Genomic DNA, 26,131 nt, shown 5'->3' with positions numbered 1-26,131 from the left:
AGAAATCGACTGAATATTTATCATTGTCCTCATTACAAAGAGAAGGAGTAATACCAGCCAATGGAAACAGAACTAAATTAGGAGACAGGAGAGATGCAGAGCGCTAAACTAGGTTTGATAACAAAAGGCTTTAAAATTAGAAATAGAGAGTAATTTACTACCTTATTAAGCAGTTAGGAAATACTTGCTCCTACCCATTTCTTTCATAACTCTGTAAGTAAAACAGGTCATATAAGTGACATTACATTAAATAACAATTAAAAGATTTAGAATGACCCATAATAAGGAAGAGCATCATCATTCTAAACTAAAGAATAGCTGGGAGAACCTCGGGCTCTCCAGAAGAAAGACAGTGCCCCACCAGCCCCACCCATAAGGTGCCGCCCTGGCGCTGTCCTACCAACACACGGGGAGGGCAGTGCAGGTTAAAGTTAGCCAGCTGCAAGGTGGTCAGAGCCAACCACATTTTTTGAACCTCGAGATTATGAGAAGTCATAGATATGTAAGTGGGCTTGTTCTCTTCTCACAATGGAAACTTTTTAAAGATCCTAAGAAGAAAGCAGTCTTGCCCTTAGATTTTAATTTTAATCTGTCATATCAAAGGCAGATGCAGATAACATTCTGCGTTTCCATATAAACAACCCAATTTAATAATCAGAATTTTCCTTCCTCTGATACAGCAGCAAGTGAATATTTCAAAAGAAATATTAGTCCATAAAGAGAGAGAAAAATCCAAAATGAAAGGGCTTAAAGAAAAGCAAAATGCCAGGACACTCCCATCAGGGTATCAACTTTACTTACAGGCCTGACAGAGTAACTGAGAGCCAATTAGTCCCCTGCTGTAAACAAATGTAAAAATTGGGCAAAACAGATGGAATCACTCCTTTCAGACATCAGACAGAACAGGCAGTAGAGACTGTGACTTCTAAAAATTGGGAAACAAATCAGGGCATGTGGGTGGCCCAGATAGTTGAGCGGCTGACTCTTAGGTTTCAGCTCAGGTCGCAATCTCAGGGTCCTGAGACTGGGCCCGGAGTCAGGTTCTGCGCTCAGCAGGGAGTCTGCTTGAGACTCTCTCCCTCTGCCCCTGCACACACACTCTCTCTCGCTTTAGTAAATAAATAAATAACATCTTAAAAAGGCGGGGGCGGGCGGGACAAACACAGTGAGCCCCAGGCCAGCCTCCGCTTTCCTCACAGAGGCACAAGGAGTAAAAAGAGGCGATTCAGGGTTCTGCAGGGCAAAAAGGAGACCAGGCGCCAATAAACCTGATGCCAAAACCAAACGAGATTGGACATTTTTTAAATTTAGAAATATTAGAAAAAACAAAGACCAATATCCCTCACGAAAGAAAATGGAAAATTTCTTAACAAAATACTGGCAAATCAATGCCAGCGTAACATATAAAGTATAATACATCAGAACTCAGTGGTGTGTATGTTAAGAATACAAGTGTTAGGGGTGCCTGGGTGGCTCAGTGGGTTAAGCCGCTGCCTTCGGCTCAGGTCATGATCTCAGGGTCCTGGGATCGAGTCCTGCATCAGGCTCTCTGCTCAGCGGGGAGTCTGCTTCCCTCTCTCTCTCTCTCTCTCTCTGCCTGCCTCTCTATCTACTTGTGATCTCTCTCTGTCAAATAAATAAATAAAATCTTTAAAAAAAAAAAAAGAATACAAGTGTTACACTCAAATTACCAGTCGATATTACTGCCACATTAACGGAATAAAGGAGAGAAATCCTATGATCCACCTCAAAAGGTGCACAAAAAGCATTCAACCAACAAACAGGCAAATGACAAACGGGGAGAACGCATTCACGATGCACACATCTGGAATAGGACTCGCATCCAGAACAACTCTCTTACTACGCAATTATAACAAGTAAAACTACCTAGGTCTTTCAAGCAAACACACAAAAACTGAAGAGGCACTTCACAAAGGAAAATACATGAATGGCCGATAAGCACAATTACTTGGAAAAACTAATCAAAGTGAGCCATCAGGTAAAACTCTGAGACCTTACTACAAACGCAACATCATGGCAGCAAAATATTCCAACCCACCCGACAACCACACACTCCGGAGAATCTGGACCAACCAGAACTCTCCTCCATCACTGGCGGATGTACAAAATGGCACAACCACTTGGGAAATCCGTCTGGTACTTTCTTACAGATTTAAATATACACCTTCCCCATAAACCAGCAATTCTTCTTCCAGGTATTCATCCAGAAACATAAAAACCCTGTACAAAAACTTTCATAAAAGCTTTATTTATAATAGCCAAAAACTGAGAATCAACCGGAAACGGAAAAAAAGACTATGTCTATATAATATTCTGACGAGTAAGACTGAATGAGTGACTGATATACCAACGATACGAATGAGCCTATTAAACATTCTGCAGAGCATGAGAAGTCAGAAACAAAACAGTATACCCTGTATAATACCATTTATATGATGTTCTAGACAAGAATAACTAATCCACAGCACCAAAACAAACAAACAAACAAAAAAACCTCAAAGGGTCCCTGAAGTAGGGGTCTGACCAAAAAAGGATATAAGAAATCTTTCTGGGGTGACAGAAATGCTGTATATTTTGATACAGGTAGAAGCCGTACAGGTATATGCACTTGTCAAAAGTATTCAAATTATTTAATATCTATCATGGTTTTCCTTGTAAAAACTATGCCTGAGTAAAAAAGTATTAAAAACAATCACTAAAAAAATTCAGGTCCAAAAGAGTTAATTCACAAAGGATCAAATATATTCCTCATTTAAAAGAACGTGAAATAAAACAAACCAACACACAAAACTTCACGATAATTCTGACTTCTGTAGCCCTTAGAAAAAAAGGACAAATGGGGAACTTATGATAGTAATTTGCCCCAATAACAGACCTGTTACCTCTCCTATTATTTAACAAAAACATATTCTTCACACAAGTAAAGAACTTTGAGAGAAGAGTTAGAAATGGAAATTTGTAAGCAGAAAGATGCATAATATATTCTTAACAAAAAACAGTAGTTAAAATGCCTTTCAGTGCACCAGTGTATAAGCTGTATAAGTGTATAAGTATGCTCAAATCAGATGGGATGCTGTTAACCTTTACTCATTACAAACCAATTTCAACATTAGCCAAGCAAAAAGAAGGTTCAAAGTGATCACAATTAAATATATAATTTACTAAAATGGATGTGGAAGGGAAGAAAACTGGGAATAAAATGAAAAAAGATTGACCAATTTTGGTGGAAGTTCAGAAGCAAATGCTAGATAAAATACAGTAAGTTTCATTAAAGTAGTATGGTCTTATGGGATATAAATAAGAAAGTATCTCATCTATTGTAAATACAGCTGAAATAATAAGCATGAACTGAATATTTTTATTCTACATTTGTACACCTCCATACTTTCATTCATTTTTTTTCCCCAAATACTAGGATCACTCTAATTTAAAAGAGAGGAAATGGACTTTTTGAATTCAAATTATTTAAAACTATAAAGATACTTTTGTGTCTTATTAAACACTGTTAAAAATGTAGTACCTTATGGTTTAATTAATTCTAGTTATCAAAAAGGATATAAAATATGCTTTATCCTTATAAAATAAACACTACACCCATTCACCAAAAAAGAAAATCAGCTAAAATATTTTCTTACCACTTTTACAACACAAGGTGCATCGCTGCCCACCGATTCTGAAGAATTCGTAGCAGCTGTTTGAAAGAGTGACATATGTAATATCAGAACAAGAAGTAGCATTATTTTAATTAGTCTGCTACTAACCCTTCGCTAATCTTTACGTATGTATATCTACGACTCCTTGATAGAATAAATTTCAGTTCCCAAGCATGTCTCTCAGCATATCATCACAGTATATTTCATCAATCTGAAGACTTTTTTTTTTCATGATTTAACATGTCTGAAATTGGAATGCATTTTTATAATTGCTGGTATCTTCAATACGATCATCAATTAAGTATGGAAAACTCTGAGTTAAAGATTTCCTTAATTTAAACGTACTCATGGCTTTTGATATGCTAACGCGGGTTGTGAAGTCCAAAGAGGATGATAACTGATGACATTTCTTAAATTTCACAAACTGGGGAACCTTCCTAAGAGGGAGGAGGTAAAAGGGAGCTAAAGTCCCAGAAGCACTAATTTGGGGGAGGAAATTTACCTGTATCGATAGTTCAGGACGTTGGCATTAGAACCCTGAACTGCCAACCATAATTGTCCCATGGCTGTCATTTTACTTCATGCAAATAAAGCACAGGAGCCCTGAATCCGTATTCCAGTCAGGAACATAAGGCTGCCCACATTCACGAGACACTTATTTTTACCAAGTACCTATGATATGCCAGTTTCTAGGAAACTGACTTAGTAAGGAGCAGGAAGATAAAATCGCTACTCTTAGGAAGCTAACATTTCAGTGGTAGGACACAGACCACAATTAAAATATAAAGAATGCTTGATGGTGTAGTAAGTGCTACAGCAGGAACACAAGGCAGGAAGATGTGCTGCAAGCTCCTAAGAGAAACGTGACGGGGTGTCCCTGGGGCTGACACCCTGTGACAGTGAGGTAACGATGAGGGAATAAGCCACATAAATACCTGAGAAGAATATTCCAGACAAACCAGCACAAATGCCCGGACATGGAAGCTTCTGCAAGTCTGAGGAAAGCAAGGAGGCCAAAGCAGCTGGAGAAAAGTAGGTGAGGTGGAAAGTAACAAGGGACAGATCAGAAAAGCAGAAGGGACCAAATACCAGCATGACAGGTGACATAAGGCTGTCACTATGACTGAGCGGGAGAGCCACGGGAAGATTCTAAGAAGAGCACTGGCAAGATCAGACTTTGATTTTTTAAATATTCCTCAGGCTTCATAGTGGAGAACGGAGTGCAGAGGGCAAGGGCAGAAGCAGGGAGGTCAGCTAGGCTATGACGAGACATGGTAGCAGTCAAGGTGCTGTTAAGTGGTCACACTGTGGACATATGTTCAAAGAAGAGCCAATAGAATTTGCTGATAAACTGGATAGGAGGGCAAAAGGTAGAAAAGGATATAAGGAGGGCTCCAGGTTTACAGCCTAAGCAACTGGAAAGAGGAAGTTGCTACTTACTAAGATGGAGGAAGCTGCAGGAAGGGCTGGTGCTTTGGCGAGCCTTATGTCTGAGATGCTTCGTAAACATCCAAGTTCACATGCTAAACAGGCAGTTGATATACAAGTACTGAGTTCGGAAGAATGGCCCAAGTTGGAGAAATAAGTTTGAGAGTCACTGACATCGAAACACTAGTCATTTAAAGCCACGACTCTGGAAGAGCCCCTAGGGCGTGAGTGTACCAGAGAAAAGAAGAAACGCTAGGCCCGAGTCCTAAGGCATTCTCACAGGAGATGTGAAGAGGCGGAGAACGGCAAAGGAAAACGAGAAACCAACTGGGAATAGAAGGATTCTGAAGAAATGGCAGCTACAGTAGTTCAGAGGGAAGAAGGAACACCGAGTCCAAAAAACAGCTACCATGGGCAGACGGAAAGGTGTGAGCTCCAAGACACATCGTTCAGAGGCTGATTAGTAGTAAAGCAAGATTAGAACTTTTTAAATAAGCATTTAGTGTACAAAATAAGGAGAGTATCCCAATAATACTGCACAGTTCAAATGAGGAAAGGGGGAAAAGGAAGCTTGATAATTCATTCAAACATCATGTGTTATAAAATACGCCAAGCACTAGAAACACAGTAAGAAGAGATGCCCTATTGCTGAGACAGAAAAGTAATTTCAACACAGCGTGGAAAGGACTGTGAAAGGGCTGACACAAAGGGCCTATAAGTACCTGGCCTAACCTGATCTTGGGAAAAATGAAACCAGAGAAGTATCAAGTATAGAGATCAAGAGGCAAAGGGCAGCAGGACCGCCAAAGCCCAGACCCTGAGGGAATGTGAGGGATGAAGATTAAAGCTACGGAGGGACCAAGGAGAGGGAGGGTCTCTATGCCGTTCTCCTGTGTCTGCCACTTTATCCCCAGGGCCGGCAGGAGCCATTCCAGAAATTCAACTAGGCTAGGTTACTCAAGCCACAGCATGGACGACAGGATGCAAAGGGACAAGACCCAGCAGAGAAGAGTCACTGCCGCAGTGAGGATCCAAACGAGCCTGAAAATGAGCGGCACCAGGGCAGGTTTACACAATATCTTTATTATCTAAAGCACAGTACTGCAGATATATCACCTTCTTTTCTACTGTGACTAAATCAACTATGTTTTTTTCCACTCCTGTGTCATTGATACATTTTTGCCAAATCATACAGTACTAAGTTGAATGGAGGTAATTAGGAACGTCTCCCACTGAGAAACTATTTTGATAAGAGGCGCGTACATCTTTGGGCTGGTTACACTTACCAAGATATATACAACCGAAGCCGCCCTGGCCAATGGGAGAGCCTAGCTTCCACTCCTTCTTCGTCATGTCAGTGATTACCTCCCCAGCTGCAAAGTTTTCCGCAAGTCGTCTCTTTCCAGGGCCCTGTCTTCCAGCTTGAGCAGCTTTTACACGAGGCATTTTCACTATAAAATGAAAGAAAGCAACACTCAGAATTACAATCCTCAAAGTGCTGAAAACATTTTCCACTAAGGACAGTTCTGTGCTACGAAGGTGCTTCTCAAACACGGAAGAGGACTTACGACATGAGAGGAGCTATTTTATACACAGCCCCCGACCCATCCTCACTTCTCCGTGAAGAAGATTATCAGCCCACTTTACAGATGAGGAAACAAAGACTCGGCAAAGCTTAGCAAGCTGTCCAAGGCTATGCACCTAGAAGGTGGCAAAGCAACAGAAATCTGCTCTGAGGACTAACCTGGCTCCACAGTCTCAACGCCATGGGCCACCATTTACAAGTCACCACAGTGGAGGAGAGGATGTTCCAGAACAGCGACAAAGGAATGGTGGCTGTCTGGTCACTTGGCTTCACAGAAAAGGCAAAGCTGGCGACACCCAGCGCTCCATGCTTCCCTTCTCACCCCTATGCTTTTGGCAGTGAATCTGGATTCACCTTTCTCACTCACAGCCAAGTTGAACGTAACATTGAGAGAAAGCAGTGTGTTTTAGTGAAAACCGCCATCAAAAGCCCCAAATTCCGGTGCAGCTATGATACTCGTTAATCTGGTGACCGTAACCAAGTCACTTCTCTCTGGGCTTTAAATGCCCTGAGATGTAGCTTACCTCACTGAGAGAAAGCACTGGGGGGGTGGGCGTGGGGGGGGGGGGCTAAAATTCTCAGCTCTACAACTACTAATTGAAAAAGATTTAAAACAAGCACTCTCGAGGACACCTGGGTGGCTCAGACGATTAAGCACCTGCCTTCAGCACAGGTCATAATCCCAGGGTCCTGGGATTGAGGCCCGCAGTTGTCTGGCTCTCTGCTCAGGAGGGAGCCTGCTTCTCTCTGTGCCTCTGCCCCTTCCCCCTCTCGCGCTGTCTCTCACTCTCTCTTTCTCTCTCAAATAAATAAATAAATAAATAATTTGAAACAAATACTTTCTCAGAGGCTATAGTCTGCAACACCTGAAATGGCTCTTCAGGTGAAAGACAGGTTTGTTAAGACTGTTCAACTTAACAATACATAAGGTGGTTTGCTTTGGAGCCTGGATACCCTAAGTACATACACACAATACTAGATGCCGAGTTTTGTTAGCAAATATCCACCCACTATCACACCGCATACATAAACTCCATATATGCAAATGCTCTTTATTAACTTATTGGGGATTTTTTAATTTAATTTTTCCTACAGAATACCAATCCTCCTTCATTGTCTAAATCTTCTCTAACAAATAATAAATAATAAATCTTCAAAATAAATGAGTGTGGCTATTATTTCTTCCTATCAAACAGTTCTCTTAATGTGTATTTTTAATCACTGTAAAATCTTCCTTAATGGAGTTTCAGTGTAAACCACAACAGACAAGGTGAGTTTTATAGCTATGGTTGTAGACTGAGTGCAAGAAATGACCAAGACCAAAAAAAGAAGGAAAAAAAAAAAAGAACAAACCAAGGCAGTGCACTTCTAAATACAAAAACGGATGCCTTCTGAATTTACCCCACTGTAACAAATCATCAGAGTAATCTCCTATTTGATGATTTCCTCATAGCAGTCAAGACAATTTAAAATGAGTTAAAAAAATTTAAAAAAAAAACTTTCCTCTTTCTGTAACTCAAGATAGTAATCATACTATCTTTTGTGCTTTACTGGAATTTCTTTCCCAAAGTGACCATATTTCAAGAAATACGCTAGCTCACCTTCCACTCAATATAAATTGTAGTCAACAAAAAGTGTGTTTTTCCTCCAAATTAAGCGGTTAGCTTCTACTCTGAGTTTTATTCCTACAGCCTACTTGTAACAATTAATGCAGTCTGGAATAACTTTCTCTCCTTCCTGAAAGCAGTCCCACAGAGTCAGCCATCACTGTGAGTCTGCCAAATCCCTGAACACACCACTGCGTCCAAAGTCTCGCTGCCACTGAAGACGGTGGGGCCGGCTGTGTACATGTCTAATCTCCCTGATTTCCCCCGTAAAGCCAAACAGGACAACTGGAGAGCAGGATTCAAACCCAATGGACAGCAACCACAACAAAACTAGGCGACGGTATTCCATACAAAACCGCAAAATGGGAGTGGGTGAAGAGGTCGTAGAGAGCAAGATGACCTACGTGCTACCGGCGGCTGTGAGGGAAGCAGCAGAAGCGAGGGTGGTGTCTCTGGTGAATCTGAGAATCCCCAAGTGACCCCAAGTCACTTCTCAGAAGCACAGAGAACAGTAGCCGAAGCCGGGAAGGGCCGTGCGCACTCCAGCCGTGAATTCTCCAGCAGTGAGCTTGCTGGCCTCCACAGCTCGCAGGACCAACCAGTGGAAAAGTTCTTAGGTCAAAGCCTCCCTGGTGGATGAGAAAGGGCTGGGAACGGAATCCAAAATGAGCATCACAAAGAATACAAAGAAAGGAAAAAGAAGTTTGAAATACAATGGTAGATCTGTCAAGTTAGCCTCCACGTTTTGGAACACTACATCAAAACAAAACAGAACAGGGGCGCCTGGGTGGCTCAGTGGTTTAAGCCTCTGCCTTCAGCTCAGGTCATGATCTCAGGGTCCTGGGATCAAGCCCCGCATCGGGCTCTCTGCTCAGTGGGGAGCCTGTTTCTCCCTCTCTCTCTCTGCCTGCCTCTCTGCCTACTTGTGACCTCTCTCTCTGTCAAATAAATAAATAAAATATTAAAAAAAAAAAAACAGAACAAAAGAGAAGAGGAGGCTCTAGAAAATGACATAAAGTCAACTTGAACTATACCATCTAGAACTAATCGCACATAAAAGAAAAATAACCGCTTAAAGAACTCAGCAACAGAAAAGGAACAAAACCTAGTCCCGTGCAAACTGAATTTTTTTAAAAGTTCCTGCAGAAAAATACATAAAACATGCTTGCCAAAAAGTTGAGAGCACTGAACCAATATTTCAATACAAGCTTTAAATTTTTTTATATAGAAAGATTAACAGATCAGAATTAGAAAAACTCAGGGACTAAGTGATAGAAGGAAATAACTGAAGTCACAATCATTTAAGAGATGAAAACTAAACTAGAAGGAACATCAGACTGAAGGCAATTGAAACACAGTGATTTAATAGAAATAGAAAGTGAAAAGGAAAAAATTCTAAAAATCAAAAAGGATGAAAAAGATAAACATTTCAAGAGAAAATCATAGATTCAGAAAGCAGAACAAGAAAAGCCAGTGAACATATAACAAAGAAAATCAAAGCAAGAGAACAAAATACTAAAAATACTAAAAATGCTTTAATCTAAGAAGACTTTCCTAAACTTAAAAAACAAAATAAAAAAGTAAAACTACAAAATGAAAGCTCACATCTCGCACCGTACACAGAGAAATCAGCCCAGGACAACCCACGCTCTGACACCACCTAGTAAAATTACAGAACTCCACAGAAAAGAAGTTCTTTGAGCATCCAGGCCAAAAACAGATCTTTTATAAGGAAAATAAATCAGACTCATCACTCTGACAGCGACACTTATGCCAGAAAAGAAAGGGGAAGTAACATAGTTAAGACAAAGAAAACAAGAACCGAAGATTTTGTACACAGTCAAATTTCAAGTATAAAGACCAGAGCGTTCTCAACATAGAAAAAGGGAATTAAGAATCCATCAGAGAACAAGCCTCAGATATCCGAAATGCCTAAAGAAACGTCACTGTAAGAACTGATAGTGAGCAATAAGCAGACACTGATTTGTAGAAGTGAGACTCAACAAGGACTGTAAGAAGAGGACAGAACACATAATGGGTATATGCTCTGACGAAGTAGATACGGTACAACTGTAAAAATGGGAGAACATATGCCAAAAAAAACCCAGCTCTCCAATAATCACACTGTAAGTGATACTTGGTTTTGCAAACTAAGGTTACTGTACACATATTTGTGCAATAATGCAAGTGAATAATTCTGTGATATTTTAATTCAGTCACCCCCTTGTATCCTTAGAAATCGAGATTCAAATACAAAAGGAAGGGGATAGAAATGAAAGACAGAAGAGTTAAAGCTAAAAATGCTTTATTTGGAAATATTTTTAATTCAGAAGTTATTTTATCTTTTAAAAAAGCACACAAGCACGCCGCGCGCACACACACACACACACACACACACACACACACACCGCTTTCCATTTCCTAGCCCTAGCCACAAAAAAAGCTTAGCAACAAATAACCAACCTAGTAGTAATGGGTACCTCTAATATACAAACTGTATTCTTAAAACTACAGTTTCTTGTAAAAGAAACCGGATTCCTTGAAGAGAGGACTGATTCCAGATGTGAAGCCAGAAACGTTCAAGACAGACTTGGAACATCGTGTCATTTCTAGGTGTCAAAGAAGCTATCAAAAACTACTAGAGTGATGTCAGATATGTCTAAGAAGCCAAGTTAGGTGTTTCTACTGACCAAAGATGGGCCAATTTGAGTCAATAAAGATAATAACCACTATGGATTAAAACACATAAAATGGAAGTAAATCCAAGAGTTTATAATAGCCAGAAAACATAAGCGGTCACCACTAGAGAATAATAGGAAACCACTCAACTTTGAAAGCTGCTTTAAAAAAAAGAAAAAAGGAAGGAGGGTAAAGAATCAAGCACTTACCCTCTTTCTTACAGGAATTGTACCACTGGGTAACCAAATACTAAATGAAGAGAAAAATCTCCTTATGGAAAAATTTCAGCTAATAAATGAATAAGCATGGTTTTAGGTTAACACATTTCCACCTCCTAATGAATTAATGGATCCAGACACTGAGCACTGATAGCTACTAACATCAAAATATGAGAGATGTCCGGACATTATATGTCTCCTGATAAAAGACCACGCCATTACCTATGAAGTAATCTTGCCAAAAAAGAAAAATAAAAAATTAATAGAATCCGAATCTGATCATGCCTGGTCCTGATTCACAGGATATGAAAAGAACAGAAGAACATGATAAACTATAGCACAGGAATGCAGTCAGCAAATTCCCAAGGGTGAGAAACCCTAGAGTACATATAATCCCATTTCTTCACCAGATAAAGGTAAAAAAAAAAAAAAAAAGAAGAGATGTGGGAAAAGAGAGCCAGATGCAGAAAGACTTGAAAGAACACAGACAAAACAAAACAAAATCAGGCAAATCTGTACCACGGTGTTTCGGGATGCACATTTGCGTGGTAAACTGATAAAGAAAAGGAAGCGATTGCCATAAAAGACAGAAGTTACTTTCAGGAAGTGTAAGAAGTTGTGATGAGGACAGGTCAGTGGTTCTACTTCGTGACATGGGTGGTGGTTCTAATAGTACCTTGTAATTCATCAAGTCTGTATCTGCTTAATAAGGTCTTCTGTATTGTGAAATATTTTATGGTTTTAAGCATTAAAAAACTGCTGTTCCTATAATTAACAATCATCAAGGGACCAAAACTGAGAGTCTTTTCATATTTTATGAGCTTGTCCAATCAGACAGACACACACACCCACGCAGTCCTAAGTAAAATCTGTACCTCATTTTCTAAGAACTATCGGTTGCCTTTTGCTTTTTTATTTATAGGCACTTCTTATATATTCTCTAGTTAAGAAATTGACTCTTGATATTGCAAATAGTCTTCCCTGTTTATCTTTGATATTGTTTATTTTTAGCTTTTGGATTTTATGTCATTCTTGGAAAGTCCCCACCCAAATTATTCTTTGCAAATATCACCCATGTCTTCTTTTAGTTATTTTACGTTTATTATGGTTTAGTTATTTTATGGTTTATTTCATATCTTGCTGGTAAAATTTTGATTTGTTTACATTTATACCGGTATAAGATAATCAGAGGTAGGAATCCTAGATTTTCCAAAGGGTTATCCAGTTTCTTTTCTTTTCCTCAGTCATGCATGCACATTAGGGAGATCCATGGGGTTCGAGGAACTTAAAAATACCATACAGCCTAAGTAAACTAAGGACAAAAAAAAGCTCATACACAGTTATTATTTTTTTCTTTCTTTCTCTTTTTTTCACATTTAGTTGTTCTGCCAACCCCATTTCCTGTTCTTCTAAACAAAGGCTTACTGGTTGTGCCTCAACCGGTTGTGTTCCACTCGCTCTGAAGAACACCCCTCTGCCGCCAGCTTGGTCCGAGATCTGGGTCTCAGCCCCAAACACGCCCCCTTTCCACATCCTGCCACACCCCCATTTGACTGGCACAGCATTCGGCCACCCCTCTGATTTTCTGGTTCAGGGTCACAGAAGTCTCCTAGTTTCAGAGAATGTGACAGCTGTGTTTCTCAAACTCCTTGTTCCTTTTCAGGTGATTTCTGAAAAGAAAAAAGTTTTAAGTATTAAAACCAGACGCCCCTGCTCAAAAACTATTAAGTTTTACAACCATAAGCATGTGCCTCAGTTCCTCGGTGACTTTCCTAAAGAACTTACAACACTAATTTGAATTCTACAATCACCTCAATCCATTACAGGTTCCTTCTAATGATGCAGCCCATACCTACATTAGGTTTCTATTAGACAATACGCTGGAGGGCACAAACCTCAACCAGATTAACCCTTCGGCATCACTTCTGCCCACTCAGAACAAAGCAAATCCACCATCATGGTAGCTTACAGGAGGTTTCAAAGAAAAGGAAAACTTCACTGTCACAAAATCCATTACATAATCTGACCATTTCTCTTCCCAGTGATATTAATGAAATGCAGATGCAAGTGCAAAGCACATCAAGATGCAAATGAGCACTGCCCTTTGCTGAAATCACTCACTGCCACATTCTGTATTAGCATATTCACCAAAATTTAATTGTAAACAGAGTAATTATGGTACTAAAGTTATTAAATACACAAAGCAAGCTTGGAACTATACATATTCAAATAGAATTTCAGTGGCAGATCAACTTTTATATCTGAAACAATACCCTAATTAATAGTCAGCTCTGATAATAAAATGGTCCTGTTTCTCAGATAACATTCCCAAAAAAGTTCTGCTGTGAATATTAAAATAAAGTTTTGTGAAGAGAATTTTTTTTTAATTTCAATAGCTATATTTATCACAATATGGTACTGTATTTAGACAACTGACATTTTTCAAGTCCTGGATTCCAATCTGGAATTTTCAAGACAGAAAAAAAGCTTGAATGGATCGAAAAGTACCACTTACACTTGATGAGCTCTACAAATTCATCCAATCCAAACTGGGAATTTACAGTGCAGCAACACAGCCTGTCATATATGGAAGACTAGTCATACGCTCCCTTACAACAGATACGCACAGAAGCTCCCCTAGGGCGGGCAGGGCGGGGGGGCGTCACACACTTTTATGCAATCTTCTTTAAATCCTAAGTTTCTCTGATATTTTTTTTTTAAGATTTTATTTATTCATTTGACAGACAGAGATCACAAGTAGGTAGAGAGGCAGGCAGAGAGAGAGAGAGAGGAAAGCAGGTTCCCTCTCGAGCAGAAAGCCTGATGTGGGGCTCGATCCCAGGACCCCGAGATGATGACCTGAGCTGAAGGCAGAGGCTTAACCCACTGAGCCACCCAGGCGCCCCTGATATGTTTTTAAACTGCATGGAGACACACTGACTCAGGGATAATTCTGAACAAACTGGACTATTCACTATTCCATCCATTAACATGGTACCTAAGGACTCTTCTCTCCACTCAGCGGTATAAAGCTTTTTCTCAACCTCCCCCATCGACACTGACTCAAGTCTTTTCCAAACCCAAAGAGCTTTCTCTTCTTCAATCAGATCTGATCTCTGAAGTTTCAGGACTGTTCTCACCTCTTCTTTTTTGTAATAAATGTTCTGTAAGTTTCTAAGCTCCCTGGGTACAAGAACTATCTTCCAACACATGCAGTAGGTAGGAATTCAATAAATGCGTCAAATTAAACAGCAAAAAGGGTTTTTCTTCTCAAGTATCTGATGTCTAACTTTATGCTTACTGCACTTCCCTCAACTGCAATGGACACTGCCCTCCTTCTACAAGCCTGGCAGCAGACATCTCTTCCCACTCCCTACAATGACTGTGCCAACACCGCTTATGTTCCTCATAACCACCTTTCCCTTTCTTAACTCACAAATTTCAACAGAGGACCTCATCTCCCAGTTCAGAGAGAAAACTGAAGCTTTAAGTGGGAATTCTTTTATCCTCTAAGACCAAAGCCTGCACCCACATCAAGCCCACCTGGGCATCCCTCTTATCTGCCGTCCCCCCATCACGATTCAGGGAAGCTCTGCTCCTCCACCAAACATCAGGCCCTTCGCCTCTGTCTTGTACCCCATCCCCTCCAACCTTCTTAGGGCTTACACTATCAGTTAGTCTCTCCACATTATCATCCTAACTTTCCTCTTCCTCTCATGCAAATGTCTCAGTGATCATGTGGCCCTACTACCTACTACCGTCTCTGTTCTCCTCCCTGGGGCCAAACGAGGATCCCTGCCAACTTTGTCTTCAGGATCTGCTCCTACTGCTCTTGCTAAGGGCACTGAGTGCAAATGACACGACACCCTCCCATCTGCCTGCTCAGGAGGTGTGACACTATTGTTCATTCTTTCCTTCTGGAAACATTCTCTTCCTTTGCTTCACAACACAATACTATCCTAGGTAATTTGGGTAACACAACAATGAGTAACAGCCTGTTTTTTTCAGGGAGTTTGCCCTGCTTTTTGATACACAGTCTTCCAGGAGGAATCGTGTTAAAAAAGCAGACCACCTACACTTCCCTAGCTTACACCGAAGTACACATTTTATAATGTGAAAGTAAATTACATAAAAGAAAAAATACGCTACTCAATAAACTGAAGGTCTCAGAAATAAAATTAAGGCTTTGAAATTAAGATGGAGGCATATACAAAAACAGAACTGGTTGATACGCCTTTCCTATAAGCTAACAGATCTCAAGAAAACACTTTATAGTCTCAAAGAGAGAGTCGCACACCCATGTTCACAGCAGCACTACTGACAAGAGCTAAAAGGTGGAAGCGACCCAAGTGTCCGTGGGCAGGTGAATAAACAAGATGTGGTGTATACATACAATGCGGTATTATTCAGCCTTAAAAAGGAAGGACATTCTGACACCTGCTACAGTAAGGGTGAAATCTTGAAGACATTATGTTGAATGAAATAAGCCCGTCCCCAAAAGACAAATATTGTAGGATTCCACTAATACGAGGTATCTTCAGAAGTCAAATGTATAGACACAGAAAATAGAGTGGTTGCCAGGGCTGAGGGGAGGGGGAAGAAGGGAGCTACTGTTTAATGGGTACAGTTTCAAATTTGCAAGATAAAGAGACTTCAGGAGACTGGTTACACAAGAGTGCGAACACACCTAACACTACTGAACTGTACACTAAAAAACAGGATGGTAAATTTTGTGATTCTATGTTGTTATTTTCCTCCGACAATTGAAAAAAAGAATGAAGAGTTTATAGACACAAAAGGTAAAACAGACATAGTACAACCCCAATATATTCTTGGAGACTATGAAATCACCCTTCCCCTGCATGTGCACACTCAGAACTGGAAAAGCATTGCAGGTGGTGTTATTTCAAAGGTTGTCCTTACAGATGCTAATTACAGGCCTATCACCCCTTATTGCACTTTGCTTTATTATACTTCAGGGATATTGTGTTTTTTTACAAATTGAAGGTTTGTGGCAACCTTCGGCAGAGCAAGTCTATTTGCACAGTTTTTCCCAACAGCATTTCCTCACTTCATGTCTCTTGTGTAACCTTGGAATTTTCGCAGTATTTCAAACTTTTTCATTATTATTTCACTTATTATCTGTGATCAGTGATTACAACTTACTGAAAGTTCAGATGATAGCATTTTTTAGCAATAAGATTTTTTAATTAAAGTATATAATTATTTTTTATTCCTAATGCTATTGCACACTTAAAACACTACAGAACAGTGTAAATGTAACATTCATATTTGCACTAAGAAACCAAGATATTCATTTGACTTGCTTTACCACAATACTCACTTGATTGTGGTGGTCTAGAACCGAACCTACAGTAGTTCCAAGGTATGCCTGTAGTGAAATCTACTAGTTACCACAATAGTAAATAAAGGTTAACTGTGAATTATATGAATTTGTTATATGAATTGCATTAATTCATTCATTCACTTAATGAATATTTATTGAATATATGCCATGTGTCAAGCACTGTTCTCGATGCTTACTTGACCTCAAGGAACAAAACAAAGGTCCTGCTCTTTTTTTTTTTCTTTTTTCTTTTTTTTTTTTTTAATTTATTTGACACAGACAGAGATCACAAGTAGGCAGAGAGGCAGGCAGAGAGAGAGGGGGAAGCAGGCTCCCCGCCGAGCAGAGAGCCTGATGCAGGGCTCGATCCCAGGACCCTGGGATCATGACCTGAGCCAAAGGCAGAGGCTTTAACCCACTGAGCCACCCAGGCGCCCCAGAGGTCCTGTTCTTTTGACACATATTCTAGCAGAAGGACAGACAGACAGACAGAAAGGGAAAGGGAAAGGAAGGAAAGGAAGACAGACAGACATAATGGGTAAACTAAATAATATTTTATGAAATGTAGGTGCTGTGCTTTAGAGAAAAAAAAAAAGGAAAGTAACAGAGATCAGGAGGGTAGAGGACAGGGAGAGCGGGGTGGCAGGGGGCACATGAGCCTCACCGAGAAGGTGGGTGAGATCTGAGCAGACCCACAGGTGGTATAACTGGGAGGATATTGTGGGCAGAGGGGCAAGCAGTGCAAAGATCTTAGGTAAAAGCACACCACACGAAGGAGGATTGTGGTGTGGCTTTCGCGGGAACAGGAGAGGTGGTGGGAGGGGACAGCCAGGTAACATGGGAGCAACGCTTCCACCGGAGCCCTGCAGTCCGCTTCAGGACTCTGACTTTAACAAAAGGGGAAACATACTTGTTCAAGATTTGGGGACATGTATTATGTTTGCATTTTAATTCACAATACTTCAATCAAAATAAAAATCATATTCCGAACACAAGTCAAGAATTCTCCCATTGACCTATTTCTCACCAACGTTTTCCTATGTTTGATAGTTTTTGCTAATGTATGTTATTCCATTCTCCAAATCCACTCTGTTCACAGGCTAAGCTATGTAAGCCTGATATAAATTCAAACTCTTCGTGCCCTTGTCGCTAATGTCACCTCAAGGTCGGAACGGGTTTATAATGGATCAGCTTCCATTTCTAAAAAGTAGAGCCTAGAAAAGCCCTAGTTTCCCCTTAACGTTAACATTAAGCAACTTACTAGTGCTATTAGAGTAAATGGTTTGTAACTTTTTGACAGGATATATAAAATTTTTACCATGCTACACCCCCTAATTTCAAATAAAAATAATACTGAGTTCCATGCAATTCTGTATTATTCTAATGCATAGTGCCTGCTTCATTAATTCATCTGGCTGACAAATACTTATGTTGAGCATACTCTGTGCCAGGAACTGTTCTAGAACACAAGGATAAAGCAGTGAACAAAACAGATGAAAATTCCTGCCCTCGGGGTGCCTGGGTGGCTCAGAGGGTAAGCCACTGCCTTCCGCTCAGGTCATGATCTCGGCGTCCTGGAATGGAGCCCCGCATCGGGCTCTCTGCTCAGCGGGGAGCCTGCTTCCCCCTCTCTCTCTGCCTGCCTCTCTGCCTACTTGTGATCTCTGTCAAATAAGAAAATAAAATCTTTTTAAAAAATCCAGCCCTCATTAAGCTTTTTAAAATTTAAGATAACTTGTTAAAAATTAAAACATGCTCAGTGTCCAGTGGTAATAAGTGCTAAGGGAAAAAATAAAGTAAGGAGAGGGGATGAGGGAGGGTTGGAATTTAAAAGATGATCTGGTAAACCCTTAGGAGAAAATGACACTTGGGCAAAGACCGGCAACTCAGTGAGGGAGGCTGGCCATGCAGCGGTCTAGAGGAAGAGCACCCCACACAGAGGGAGCAGCAAGTGTAAAGGCCCTAAGGCAAAAGTATGACCAGCTTGTTCTGGAAGCCAAAGTAGCAGGGTGGTGGGGGCAGCTGCAGAAGAATCCGCCAGGGGAGAGCACTAGCTGATGTCACAGATATACGAGGGCACAGGGTAGGTGGTCACACCCAACACACAGGCCATCCCTGTAACGACACCCACTTTAGAAATCCAGAAGTGGTATGCTCTGGTGAATCCATCAAACAGATCGGGAGGGGGCAAAGCAGAAACAGCTACCACTTATTACAATGGTGTTGCTACGGGAAAAACCAATGACTGCATTAATCCTTCCTGTATATTAAGGATGTCAATTTTTTAAACACTGCACTGACTTGGGTAAAGAATAACCTAGGACTTTTTTTAGATTTTTTTAAACTTTACACCAGCTACCACCCCCCAACCCCCAAACAAGTCTTCAGTGCCAAGTAGAAACAATTGAATATTAGTGACAGATGGTCTAGGAAACATGCTAATCATCTCTTACTCTAGATTTTCTAAGCTCGATCTTTACAACAAAGTAGTTCACCAGAATATCAAATATCTGAACTCCTTTATTCCAAAGGCATTTATAAAACACCTCCAAAACTGATGTGTGGAGCTGGAAATGCACATGGATAAAATGCAACCTTTTGCCTCAAGAAGCTGCACTTAGTTTCATGTAGAAACACCTTCATACAGTTAGGATTTTTATATCGTCAGCTTCAAACAAGGATCAATAAAAAGCCCTCCAGGTAAAGAATGTTTCTGAATCCTCTGATAAAACTATTTATTAGAGACAGTAAGCAGTTGTAGACATGTACAGAACCAAACTCTGTTGGTTTCAGGGCAGGGAGAAAGTACCTCTTCCAGTAGGGTACAAGTTTTTAAGACAGCAAGAGCTCTGAAACCTGTTTTCTCATTTTTTCAACTAGTGCCAGCAAGTTCAGGGTAAAATTATAAACTCAAATTACATTAAGTATCACGATCTGAGGGAGGAGCTCTCAGTCCTGGCTACGCATGGTAGTTACCAGCAGAACTCTGAAACCAGAAAGGCCCTCTTCCTCAAGAACCCTGGTGCATCCGTGAGTTGAAATGCCACACAGAGGAGGTTATGCACAGACTGGACCGCCGATCTAGATATGCCGGCACATGATCCTTTCTTCACTCAGTCACTCACTTTCAACATCCTAGCTCTGTTACACACAACTCTACCGTATTAGAGGATGCCAATAAAGGCTCCCTCTAGTTCATGTCAGAAGTTGGAAAAAAAAAATACAAATTAGTGAATGAAGGACTCAAGAAGAGCTCCCCAAAAGACCACCCTTTTCCCATCCCATTGCATCCCAAATCAAAGATCATTCATTTACACTTCAAACTTAGTTGGGATTAAAGAGTAATTACATGTTTGGGTATAAAGGGCTTCCCGCCAAACTACAGTAAGTCAGAGAATAAAAGCAAACAAGAGATAATCGGTCAACAGAGAACTTCATCACCTCTTTTGCTAAATTACTTCAGGAACGATTTCAAAGCAATATATTTAAAGACAATTCTCTTACAAATGAGCCAGCTAATCACAAGTTGATTAACACATTTGATTACCATGAAGAAATCATCTAAGAACTAAAATACAGCATCTTGAGCTTATAGAGCCCCTTCCCAATCATACCAACGGTCTTCATATACTTACTTTTTTTATTCCCACAAATCTGAACTGTAAGGATATCCATGGAGTAAAATTATACTTATTACCAATACCATTTAACATAAAAACCTGTGACAAAGAAAAGCTCACTGTTGAGTTCCTATTGGGGACACCCAATCAATCGGTCCCCTGGTCTCCCTCTGAGAACTAGGCACATCAACTTAAGTTGCAAAAGGATTCATGGCTGTATGGTATCTCTAAGGACATTAACAAAACAAGAGTCAACTACAGCACAACAATCCATGAGCATACAGAAGCGAACCTCCAGAGATAATGATCCTATAAATTCAGAGACTTGTTCCTGAAAAACATTAAGCTAAACTCAAACTGTGACACCATCTTTGGAAGCAATTGTCACACTAGTCAGGTTTTCACACCTACACTGGAAAGAACTAGGTGAAGACTCACGCTTCTAATTCTGAGAAAGAAAGTGGGTATTTTCAGAGAAGAAAAACTTCTTCCTAGTCAGAGTGTTCTCTACTTGTATTAAGAAACTGATTTACATTACACTATAACATTTTTTGGTATAGCAAATGTTTAAAATACAGTGCATCAAGTGTACTTCCTCAACTTTTATTTCCTTTAAAATGATTTCTAAAAGTTCTAAAAGAGGAGCGCTAACTGCAGAATTAATTTTCAAGCGAGAGTACGCAGGATGGTCCAATTTCAAGCGCAAGCTCAGGAAGCCTTGCTGTCAACACTTGCCCGGAAAAGTAAAGGACCTGGTGAGGTCCCGCTGGGCACCTTCTCGTTCTGACTTTAGATGTGCTGGTTAGAGGAGCCATCCCTGGAGTCCTAACAGGTCTCCAGAAACCAACCATGAAGAAGACTTTACAGTAACATTCGTTCATCCTACAGAGAGCAGATGCCGGGAACGTCCTGCTCTGCCCATAATAAAGCATGGCACCTAAGAGGGGGCAAGTGTGAAGATGCTGACGTCAAAGGTAGGTGACCCACAGGCCCTATGAAAGGAACCAAAAGGAACGCTTCCATATGTTAAGCAAACACTGAAACTGTTCTAAAATTGGAAAGGTTGAACTATACTGTTTATGTTTTTACAGCACTTAGCATTTTCGGGAGTTTTGTAAATGATAGATTTCCCATTAGTTCTCTGATCTGGGGACAAAATTAACAACCAAGCTTTGTTTAGAGTTAATTCACTGGATGTTCACATTTAAATCCACACAGGATAGCAACTGCACAACATTTTTCCTTATATATTCTTGCAACAGGGCTTAAGGGGAGAATAGCTCTAAATACTCAGAAAGGAAATTAGGATGACCAAATAGTACAAGCATATCAGAAGTGTAGTCTAGTAATTAAAAAAGTCTTCATGAAAACATAAAAGAAAAACTTCAAAGACTCCCAGAGACAAGAAGGTTTTCTGAGACAACAAAATAAAACAGTCAAGCCATAAAGAAAATTTATATATTTGACAAAATAAAAATACTCCACAGGTTAAAAATAGCATAAACAAATCTGAAAAATCTGAAAGACATATGAAATCTGTAAAACATGAAAAAAGGCTAACTTTCTTAGTATTTAAAGATTCCTTCCTAAGGAAAAAATAAAGACAAAAATCCAAGAGAAAAATGGAGAAGTGAGGTGCAGACAGAAATTCACAGAAAAAGAAATAAAAAAGGCTTCTAGAAACTCCTTACTATGAGAATTTTTTTTTAAAGATTTTATTTATTTATTTGACAGGCAGCGATCATAAGGAGGCAGAGAGGCAGGCAGAGAGAGAGGAGGAAGCAGGCTCCCTACTGAGCAGAGAGCCTGATGCGGGACTCGATCCCAGGACTCTAGGATCATGACCTGAGCCAAAGGCAGAGGCTTTAACCCACTGAGCCACCCAGGTGCCCCAAGAAGTGTCTTCTTGTAGCTGAGTTTTCACTTGCCACATCCGGCAAACGAGTCTTTCCATCTCTTCAATGAACGAACGCCACCTCGCTCTTTTAGTTTTTTCTCCTTCCCTTGTCATTTGTTTTGTAAAATTTCCCCCTTTGTGAATTTTGCTAACTAGGTCCCTCTCCTGTCACTGAATGTGTTCCCCTCTATCCTTTGTTACTGTCTTTGCACAAACTGTTCTGCCGTCTATGTGATGTCAGAGCCCCTCGGTAAACGAACACCAGGAACACACCTAGAGTGAAACAAGGTGGGAGAACACATTCCACAGGGAACACCAGCATGGCTCAGTAAGATTATGTTATAAAGAAACCTTCGATCATAGGGGAAGAGAGGAAAAAATGAAACAAGATAAAACCAGAAAGGGAGACAAACTGTAAGAGACTGAATCTCAGGAAACAAACTGAAGGTTGCTGTAGTAGAGCGGGGTGGGAGGGATGGAGTGATTGGGTGATGGACACGGGGGAGGGTATGTGTTGTGCTGGGCACTGTGTATTATGTAAGACTGATGAATTATAGACCTGTACCCCTACAACAAATAACATATTATATGTTAATAATTTTTTTAAAAGAATCTATTATAGGATTCAGGCTTTGGTTGGGCAATTTGGGGGAGGATATGAGGAAGCAGGAGTTTCCCTAAATTAGATGTCAGAAAGTGGGGTAATTCTATGAATGGGTATCTCCGTAAATCCTATGTCAGGGAGGGGATACTAGAATGAAGATACGGCTGTAAGTGGTAAAGAAGTAGCCATCACTCATTTGGGTCAAGAATTTTGTGGATGACGCAGAGACCTTGGCTTTGTGCCTGGTTTCATTTTATCATAACGTGAGTGAAACCCTGTCTGAGGTATTCTGTGAGACTGCTTACATTTAACCCAAGGATAGCATGGCCTGTCTGTGAATGTCGGGCAGCTTCAGCGGCCAGGGCTGCTCTTTCCTTTTTGCACTGAACAACAGAAGCCCTTTGGGCTGGCCACTGTATCCTTTGATTCAACCCCAACAATCCTGGCTATTTTCCTCGCTTTCTATAATAAGATGTTCCAGGTTCCTCATGCACATTTTCTTGTCCCAAACCTAAAATCAATCACTTCTACAAAAAGCCTGTCTCCTTTTAGTGGAAAATGGATTAGAGACCAAAATCTGGGCCCTACCATATTCATTGGTCCCAGATTGTTATTATTTCTAGATCTTTTTAGTGGACAAAGCTAGAATAATTCTTTTCAGGTGAGAAAACACATCACAAATTTATATTGATATATTCTATTCAAATTTAAGATTAAAGCATTTTTGCTTAACTTCTTTGCCTTTCTGTCTCTATTCTCATGTGTTAAAATTCTTCGTTCCAAACATTAACCTGAATACTTAACTGATACATATTGCCTTTCAAATTTTTGTCATTTTATAAAACATTTACATTTCCAAAACTAAAACAACACAAGGTGTGTTCAGAAGTCTAGCTTCCATTCCCCAGCCTTCCTGTCCTTTCCCTCCATGTAACTGTTTTTATTAGTTTTTAGTTTATCCTTCGTTTTTTTCTTTTTAAGCAGCAAGTAAATACATTTATCTGTATCACTTGTGTCTTAGGTTAACAGGCAAAATATTATATATCTTGTCTGTCACCATGATTTCTTTTACTAACACTATATCCTAAAGATCAATAGCAAATAGGTTCAGCTTCATTCATTAATAAAATGCAAAATTAAATTATAGTAAGACTTAATTTAGCACTAAAATCACATTGTTAAGCTATCAGATTAGCCAAATTCAAAGAGTTAGAAAATACACTGGGTTGACAAGAGCATGAAGCCCATCACTTTAGCATTAGCTACCAAAATGTTACGAACACAGCCCTATGGCTCAACCCACTTCTTCTAACAATTTGTCCTATAGGTACACTCACATCCTGTCAAACATATGTGAAAATTAGTGAAGGGAAATCTCACTAAAGTGGAGTCAGGGGGCTAGAAGGGGAGCCATACCACTCAACATCAATTACTAGAAGAATTGTCCCTGACAGACCCAGCAAAAGAATGGTCAACAGAAAAAACCATCAATTACAGGCCCCACAGGAATAGACGTACATTACATCTCCCACAGGAAATAGTCACCAGCCCAGCTCAGCCAATGAGAAACCTCAGCACCCAGAATCTTGCTTCTCTCCAGTGGACTTTCACTCGGAACAACCTCTCCCAGCTTCCTCTTTCTTCTCCGTAAAATAATGTTCCTCTCCTTTGTGGAACTAGCCTCTGGTTTTGCCATAGTTTGCTTGCCCTGAATTACAGTTATTTCTGAATGAATCCATTTCTGCTAGTAAAATAAATGTTATTTTAAGGTTAACATGTACATGGATATTCACTGCAGCATAATACAACAAAAGACTAGAAACATCTTTAATTTACATCCGAAGGGAACTTATTAAGTGAATGATGTCATATCCACAGAATGAACATGCAACTTAAAAAATGAGGTAAACCTACACGCATCAGTATGGAACAGCCTCCAAGATACAGTTGAGGGAAAATGTACGCTGCATATGCTTGACTATCTATGACCGCACTCCCAGGACTTGTGCAACAGCGCACCGTGCGTAGAGACAGCATGTTACTGGCACCCTATATAATCAATTGGGAAAAGATGCCTTCATGGTAAGTTTAGTTTCCATTCTTTATGCTCCTATGTTGTCTAAATTTCTCATTCTGTGCATTTATTTTTCAATTAAAATATTTTTAAAGCGTTCTTCATGAATAACGAAAGAACTTGTATTACATAAAATACCAAGTAGCTCTCTCTAATGTTGCTACTTTGGAATCTGCCTGTACTCAGATCTGCCTAAGTCAGCCCAGCCACCGCTTCAAATTAAAAACAGAGCAATCGATTATACAGAGAAACAACTCTCAGTGCCTACATTAGCAGACAAGACCATACCTTTATGGTTTTGAGGTAAAGCCTAAGTCAGTCTTTAAAGAGCAACACAATCTGAAAGACTACTGACTGAAAGTGAATACTGACATGAAGTTCTTACATTAATATGATCATTTACTTTTGCCCAAGTAATCTTAAATGAGTAAAAACATAGGTGACTGAATCTATACGAGAAAGAATTAACCATTAGTTACAGTTCTTACATATGAATGAACTAACATATAACAACAGTCATATAACATATAACATATAATAACATATAACATATAACAACATATAACCCTCACTATTAAGCACCTATATGGCAGGCTCTATGTTGGCTAATTTAAATGCATGATCTGACTCTTAAAATAACCACAAAACACAGGTGGCATTATCTTGACTGCATATAACGAAACTTGGAATAAGAGAAGTTAAATAACTTGTCCATGGCTTTTACAACCAACAAGTTAGGAGGGCCAACCGAGATTCAAAACACGTGTATGAAAAATAAAATTTTGCAAAAATGCCTTTTGGTTACTTAACACAAGCATTAAAAGAGAGCACATTACCACGGAATAAATCATTTGCAAAACAAGAAGTCTTAAGGTGGTAAAATATTTGCTTTAATATTACAACCGAATACTATTACAAACACCATCAAAACAATATAAAAAATAAAAGCGAAATACATTCACATGTTGCTATAAATACCCAGCCCAACTCTGAATAAAAAGAATGACTTCCAAAGATCAAAAGAACAAAAGTAGTAATGAAATAAATCACTGATGTACAGATCTTCAAAAAGAAGTTTTTAGTTGTTGTTTTCAACATAAAATATTGACATAAACTCAGGGAAAAAATAATGTAATAAACCACTACAGAGTATTTGAAAAAAACAGTTAATAGTATACGTATAGAAACACTGTACCTGATGAGACTGTCTTCAGGTTCCAGTGTAAAACCCAAAATACCCTAAAGTCCGTTTCTCCCGCAAACTCAGCATCTGAATGATGGCACTCTTGTTACCATTCTTTACTAGGTGGCCCAGACAAAATCAACTACTCAAAAATCTAATTTTGCCTACATGCAAAGGAAAGTAAAATGCAAATTTCAGCACTGAGTGGTGTTAAG

General features: G+C 39.7%; 1 protein-coding gene across 4 annotated transcripts in view; it reads right to left on the bottom strand.

The window, feature by feature from the left end:
* Positions 1–26,131, bottom strand: part of VRK1 (VRK serine/threonine kinase 1) — a 79,924-nt gene that overhangs the window by 36,902 nt on the left and 16,891 nt on the right. For 2 of the 4 annotated variants that reach the window (XM_046009292.1, XM_046009288.1), the window contains exons 2-3: positions 6,389–6,553; positions 3,657–3,712 (exon numbers count right to left, since the gene is read on the bottom strand). In XM_046009292.1, the coding sequence (XP_045865248.1) occupies positions 3,657–3,712; positions 6,389–6,548 (216 nt within the window). In that variant the 5' untranslated portion in view covers positions 6,549–6,553. Of the gene's footprint in view, positions 1–3,656; positions 3,713–6,388; positions 6,554–8,698; positions 8,942–25,928; positions 25,949–26,131 lie in introns of those variants that run through there. The other 2 variants (XM_046009290.1, XM_046009291.1) reach the window with 2 other exon arrangements.

Source organism: Meles meles, chromosome 6 (genome assembly GCF_922984935.1).
Source record: "Meles meles chromosome 6, mMelMel3.1 paternal haplotype, whole genome shotgun sequence".
Classification (NCBI taxonomy): domain Eukaryota; kingdom Metazoa; phylum Chordata; class Mammalia; order Carnivora; family Mustelidae; genus Meles; species Meles meles.
Note: the sequence above shows the minus strand (reverse complement) of the source record. Positions and strands in the feature narration are given on the sequence as shown.